At 35.8% G+C, this 7542-nt stretch overlaps 1 protein-coding gene across 1 annotated transcript; it reads left to right on the top strand.

Annotated features, from left to right (window-relative positions):
• Positions 1-218: 218 nt before the first annotated feature.
• Positions 219-3769, top strand: LOC126691595 (receptor-like cytoplasmic kinase 176). Its single transcript, XM_050386629.1, has 6 exons — positions 219-737; positions 1174-1502; positions 1857-1992; positions 2118-2260; positions 2379-2502; positions 2949-3769. Exons 1-6 carry the CDS (start codon positions 686-688, stop codon positions 3401-3403), a joined length of 1239 nt encoding a protein of 412 aa, XP_050242586.1. The 5' UTR covers positions 219-685; the 3' UTR covers positions 3404-3769.
• Positions 3770-7542: the final 3773 nt, after the last annotated feature.

The raw sequence follows: 7542 nt of genomic DNA, 5'->3' as shown, positions 1-7542 counted from the left end.
TCTATTTTTTAAAATTATTTCTTACAATTATTTTTTATACGATAAATATTTTATTAAACCAATAATAAAAATAAGTTTTCCCACATCACACATTTTGCTTGCTTGTTGGGGTTTAAAACAAAAAACAAAGACTATAAAGCTAAAGAGGAAGTCAACCGGGTGTAGCCACCTTGGCCTTATTACCTATTGGTTTGGTTTCACTAACAAAAAAGGTCTAAAAAAAGGCTACCAATACAAAATATTATAATATGATTTCAATAGTAAAGGCTGCCTTTTTGCCTGCCTTCTCATCATATAATAATCTCATCTCAATCAAAAAAGCAACAAAAAGTTGCACCAAAATCCATTCAACTCAGAGCCCAATCACCACCATATCTGCCCAAAAGGACACTTTGTTGATCTTTTTCGTGTTCAATTCCCATTCTATCATTCTATGTTTTTCTCTTTCTACTATTTTTATTCACTTTTTTTTTTGTTTACTTGCTTCAACTCAGTCTTTTAAAGAAGATCAGCTTGTTCACAAATTTGCAACAATCTTAAAGCAACCAAAAAAATAGTAAAAAGAAAGCTATTTTTAACTAAAGAGCTGCGTTTTTTAAGGACCCAGTTCGATTTTGTTCAGGTTTTTGTATTTTAAGGTTCCTGAAAGTGTTGGTAGTAAGAGGTTTGAGAGGTTCTGTTTTGGATGGGGGCTTGCTGGAGCAATGGGATTAAAGCTGTGACTCCTTCTCTCACAGGTACCTTTCGATTTGTTCTTTTATAGTTTTAGTTTTTTTTGGTTTATAACTGCATGTAGATGCTTGATTGAGTCTCAAGTTGTTAGAAACAGTCTGGTGGGTATCTCTAAAATCTTCATGTCAATCATTCTATCTTGTTGTAAAATGAAAAGTTTTAATTTTGTGGTAGTTGTTCTGCTTGTGACCTTTGGATATTAATTCAATTAATAGTTTTGCTGCGAGAGGAATCCCCTTAAACATTGTATGCTTTGAAATTGCAGACAAGATTAGTCTGGAGGATGCGCTTTATGTAAAAAAAACATTAGGATGACTTGAATTTTTGTGTTGGAAATTAGTTTTAGGGATGAATGGTGGGAATTTTGTGTCTTTTGGGGCCTAGTAAACCTCCAAGTCAAAGAATAGCTTTTGTTAACATGTCTCTGTGGCTTTTGTGTAGGGTTTAATTCAAAGAATGTGAGCAGAGATGGGAGTGGCATGAGCAATTCGAGTAGCAAGTTCTCCTATTCGGCTTCTATGCCAATGACTCCTAGGAGTGAGGGTGAGATCTTGCAGGCAACCAATTTGAAGAGTTTTGCCTTCACTGAGCTGAAAATGGCCACAAGAAACTTCCGCCCAGATAGTGTAGTAGGAGAGGGTGGGTTTGGTTCAGTTTTTAAAGGGTGGATTGATGAACATTCGATGACAGCTACCAAGCCAGGGACTGGCATGATGATTGCCGTGAAGAGGCTCAACCAAGAAGGGCTTCAGGGTCACAAGGAATGGTTGGTTAGTATTAATTCCCTTCTCAGTTCTTCATGAACTCTTTTGTGGTTTGTGCATTCTCTTGCTGTTGTAAATAGTATGTTATGAATATAGGCCAGAGTTTTAAGTTTAAAATCAACTTAAAGGAGCTATGTAATGTAGGGATATTTTCTGAAGTGGTTCTTATTTGGAATTGGCCATGTTGCTTGCTATGATTGACTTGTGCAAGCTGCCAATCCAAATGTCATTGGTTATATATATATATATATATATATATATATATATATGGAAAGACTACAACTTGTTAAGTGCCACAACATTTAGAAAAGTCTTAGAGAGCAAAGCAGTTAATTTTCTGTTTTATTGTTGGACATACAGGCAGAAATCAATTATCTCGGGCAGCTGCATCATCCTCATCTTGTGAAGTTGATTGGTTACTGCTTAGAAGATGAGCATCGGCTTCTGGTATATGAGTTCATGCCTAAGGGTAGCATGGAAAATCATCTGTTTAGAAGTGAGTCCTTTTTATCCTTTTCATCAATCGATGGTTTTGAAGGAAGTGAAAAGGATTAAGTGTGGTTCTGTTATTTCTTTCTGGAGGTGTATATTGGTATTAACATGCTATTATTGTTGAAGCAGGGGGGTCTCACTTCCAGCCACTATCTTGGAGCCTCCGAATGAAAGTTGCCCTTAGTGCTGCAAAGGGACTTGCTTTTCTTCACAATGCTGAAACACAAGTCATATACCGTGACTTCAAGACTTCAAATATCCTCCTTGATTCAGTATGTAGTTTGGCTAGCCTCTTGATCACATTTGTGTAATATGGTTGAGCTTGTTGAGTTTTAGGACTCAATCAGACTTATTTTTCATTGTGCCAACCCTTTTGCTCTGACTTTACAGAATTACAATGCAAAACTCTCTGATTTTGGGCTGGCCAGGGATGGGCCAACTGGTGATAAGAGCCATGTGTCTACTAGAGTTTTGGGAACTTACGGATATGCTGCACCAGAGTATCTAGCCACAGGTATTCTTTCAAATTTCAGTATGTGTGTCTCTTCTTTAAAATTTTTGATTATTCAAACTCTGGCTCCATTCTGTATGCTTTTGCTCGTTTGGTGATGAAATGGTTTGATCAGATTTACTTTTTTATGTGATTTACTCTATAAAAACATGAATTTTGGTCTAAAATGAATGGTAATCTACATTTTTGGTCTACCATTAGAAGGCTTTTCAGGGCCCTGGCTTTGAGAGTCAGAAAGTTGTATTGGTACTATAGAGAACTGCTTAAGCCTGTGTAAATATGTGCTTTTTTTATGCTAGTGCATCAATGATCAGCCTTCTCCAATGCCTTGTATTGGTAGAAAGTTCATGTACATTTTGTTCTTCATTTTTGTTTTGTTGAATTAGCTTGGCCAGGTTCTACAAAGCTACCAGGCTGCTCAGTGATTAATTGCATGTTTTATTGGGCAGGTCATCTGACTGCCAAAAGTGATGTTTATAGCTTTGGAGTTGTACTTCTAGAAATGTTATCTGGTCGTCGAGCTATAGACAAGAATCGGCCATCTGGACAACACAACTTGGTGGAGTGGGCAAAACCTTACCTGAACAGTAAACACAGGATATTTCGTGTACTGGATTCCCGTCTCGAGGGCCAGTACTCACTGGGTCGGGCCCAAAAGGCAGCTAGCCTTGCACTTCAATGCATCAATGTAGAACCTAAGAACAGGCCCAACATGGATGAGGTGGTAACAGCATTGGAGGAGCTTCAGGACTTGAAGGACACAACAAGAAGTACTCAAAAGGAGCATCGTGCAAATGTTCATAGCCATTCCAATGGTGTGACTAAGTCATGCAGAAGTACTGCAGAAGAGGCTTCTAGATTGACTGTTTACCCGAGGCCTTCTGCTTCTCCCCTCTATGCTTAATGGAGGACAAGTTTTTTATACAGCTGATATATCTTTTCTGTTTTGGATGAGTTTTAGCAGGATGCAGAACAGAGTTTCAGGAGTTCAGGCATGCACCATTACCATGTTTCTTCAACCAGTGTACAGTTTTTGCTTTCAGCCTTGTAATGTTTTCTCCTCTACTCTAAGAACCATTGGAAGGCCCCTCTATCTAGCATGTGGTTCAAAGAATGTGTTTGTGATGATTGAAGCCAGCGTTGAAATGTGTAATTTAGCTCATTTGAGTCTTTATGTCTCTTTGGGACTTGAGGTGATCATGTTTGTTCTTGTGGAGTCGGAGATATTTAGCCCAAAATGTTATATAACAGCCATATTTTTGTGAGAGCACCTTTGTGTTACCTTTATAATCTCTATTTCTTTAGTGAAACTTTCTTCTCCTTGTTCATGGACATAGCTTAGGAAGTATGGACACAAACTGGACATGGGACACAACACTACAAATCTAAGAAAATAGGATACATAATATGACAATAAGTAATTAATTAATTTATATCTTTAGGTTTACCTTATTTATTGATAAGAATATTTTATGTTTATTTTGAACTTTCAAAATAAATATCATCAAAATTTACAAGCACACTAAGAACATGCATATAAATCATTATTTTCCTTGTGAGATTGTTTGTTTGATTTTTCTATTTTTATTTCACATGAACCCATTATTATGGGCTTTACTACCAAGTCACAACAAGCTAGTATTAGGGTATTCTAGTTTTGCTCTTGGGTTATTTATTGAAGTAATTGATTGTTTTAATAGCCACAGGGCCCACAATATCATTTTGGTTGTGTAATTATCTGTTTATTTTGGGATGGTGACAAACGTTTCATTAGCAATGAAACTTGAAATAGAAAAATTGGATGGGAAAGATGAATTTCATTGGTATTGTTGGGATGTGTCTCTAGTGTTGTTGATGGGCAGATTCAACAAATAACTACACTTTAGCTTTATTGCACATTATCAAATACTAGCATCAATGTACCATATGGAGCGTTAGATTTCGTGTTGGAACTTAGAAGCAAGGTGGCTTATCAATCCAACATCATCCCAAACGCGTACAAATATTAAAAGAAGCAAATTAATAGATCATATATGAATATAATATGATATCATAACGATTGGAACGGAAAGAAATACATATTATCCTAATATACCATTCATCTTTAATTTGTCTTATTTTAAAATAAGAATAAAATTTTTATTTCACCTCCATTTTAACAAAGGAATAAATGTTGTTTACATTTTTAGGAGGAATATAATGGAATGAAATGAGCATTCCCCATAATCATTCAATTCCTACGTACTAAACTCCCAAAATAGACGAAAAAAATCTTTTACCTCACTCCTTACCAACTGCAAGGTATAAGTAAATTTAACTTTTTTATGTTTGCTTATTGGTGAGGAAAGGTTGAAAGAAAAGCCCACATAATAATTTTATCATTGTAAGCATGCACAGTTCATTGTCGGGGCACTTTTATTTATAGACAAGGTTTATCTTTAAACTAGTTTGGATATAAAGGATTTGATAACAATAGTTGTCCAATTTGAGGCTACATTTAAATTCCATTGTACTAGGATTGATGTGGTGGTCCATATGGAAATAAATAATAGAGAAAAAGAATACAGATATAAGTTGAGATAGTCATTTAAAACGTAGAATGATAAGGTGAGGAAAAGAATACGGCCACATTCAACTACCATTAATAAATTCAAATTGCTTGGAACATTATAATGCTTACATAAGGCTTGAGTCCAATACTTCCATGACATGTTACGATGTTGACACGTAGCAAGTGTTTGCATCCCAACTTAAATTTTCTTCTCATCCCAACTTAGGCCTTCTTCATGAGCTTATATAGTTAGAAATCTCTCTCTCTCACATACACGTGCACTCGCGCACACAGATGGCAAGTGGTATTTAGGAGGTCTTGCTTGTTGATTGCAAAGAAATTAATGGGTAATTTTTTTTTTCTTTCATGGGATTACTTAGTTCTTTTTTTTTTCCCCTATCTCTAGCTTGTTTTTATTTATTTATTGCTAAGTTTGATTTAAAGTTGGCTAAAAGATCTGAATATACAGTGAAAATGAATCTATAAGTTGTGATTCGATATGGAAATCAAGAGTGCAGGAGCAACATGGCTCAAGTTCAGTCAACCTGATCTATTTATTATGTGCATGTACACTACAATGCATGTGTGTGTTTTTTTTTTGACATGTTGAATTTCTTTTATTACAAAAGGTACCTTTTGTAATAAAATAAATTAGTGTGGAATGAGAAATTTACTTTCAACGCTAAGTATCCGGGGGGTGAAGATCACAAATATAAGCTTACTTTTCATATCATGGACAAGCAAAATCTCTCTGACGATGTTTTGTTGGCGAATCCATATAAATCTCTCTCTCTCCAAAAAAATAAAAAAATATTGAGGTTGTGCTAAAAGTTTTTTCTTTTTACTTTTTTTTACAGAAAACAAAACAAAACAAAATAAAATAAAAAGAACCCAATAAAATATAAATCTCTGAAGCCTTCTCTGACTAATATTGTTTACCGTTACTTTGACTCGATTAAATTGCTAAAGATTCTTTAGTTATTTATCATTTTAATATGGCTAATCTTCATGGGGGCAGAATATATGTTGAGGACGTTGTGTCTTTTGGGGTGGAGATGGGATAGGTTGAACTTCGACAGGGCAAATATAGGGTTGTTCTTCCCGACAAGACCTCCGCTGGAGAGATCTGTGTTGTAGTAAATTTCACTTTAAATGTATAAACAAATTTATGTTCAATAATGTTACATACACAAACTTATTGTGGTGGCACTTTTTGATTGGTGCAATATTATTTTTATCGAAACCTCCACCATCATCACTATTATTGTATGATGAATCCTATGATATTAGTGGGCTGAAAGTCTCGGACGTTGATGAGTTTGTGACTGAGTCTTGAGAAAACAAACAGAAAATCAGAGGAAACTGGTGGAAGCTGGCCAAAAACCCTCCGATGGTAAAGTTAGCCTTTTTGTGATTCCCAGTAAATTGGAAGTCTCAGAATCAGACTCCTTTACGCTTTCGTTGGCGAGTGTTTATATAGCATGTGGGGAGTGGTTACTTGTTTGGTAACCGTTCCTATTGTTGAGGAGTCCAAAAGGTTCAGAGGTAACTTCCATAACTGCTATGGAAGTTACATTATTTGAGTATGCGTTCCACAACGGTTAGACTTGACTAGCAATGGTTCGATTTCTCTCACACTTGGTGGAGATATGTTCGTCCAAGGCTAAACATGTTCATGGTGCAGTAACCTCGTCCGTCCTTTAAGGACGGACGGACGAGGTTGAACTCGGGCGAGGATCTTCCTTCTTCCTCTCCTTTCTTTGGACGACTCCTATGGACGAGACAAGACTTATATGGATTTTTATTACACCATCATTGTATACCAATCATAATCCGCAACCTTAATAGTTGTAAAAAATATTGTGAAATTTGTTAGTGTCATTAAACTTAATGTTTAGGTACACTACGCCAATGTGTTGTTTGCTCTTCTTCTTCTTCATTTTTTTTTTAAGACTTGTTATTGTTAATTATTATTGTGCTCAAGAGCGAGTTTGATAAAAATTGGGTACTAGACTACTAGTGTCTCATCTGAAAACCCCAAATAAAAATTGTCCTATCAATTTTTTGATTTCATAATGTAGCTTGTTAGATTGCCTTTTGTGGTGGGGACGAAAACGAGTCTCTTTCCATCTCTTCTCTTCCTCCCTTCATTTTCTATCAGGAGGATGGGGATAGACTACATCCCTCCTTTTCTGCTCCTTAATGAAATAAAAAATATATTTATTAAAAAAAATAAATAAATAAATGAAAAAAAAAGTCACCAAGATGGGCTCGGACTTGAAAATTTTCAATTAAATTAGATACTCCAGGTTGTTTCTTTATTACTTGAAGCCTATCAATGTATCTTGCCTGCACAAATGAAGGTCCGGCTTAGGGCTGTAATCAATTGGTTTCAGTCGGTGTGAAGGCTCCATGTTGCCCCGAACTAATACCCCCGGTTTTGCCAAATTCAAAACCGATACCAACTGAGACAAAAACAAAACCGCAAGACA

Source organism: Quercus robur, chromosome 7 (genome assembly GCF_932294415.1).
Source record: "Quercus robur chromosome 7, dhQueRobu3.1, whole genome shotgun sequence".
In the NCBI taxonomy this organism is placed as follows: Eukaryota; Viridiplantae; Streptophyta; class Magnoliopsida; order Fagales; family Fagaceae; genus Quercus; species Quercus robur.
This window is presented reverse-complemented; position numbering and strand designations above follow the sequence as displayed.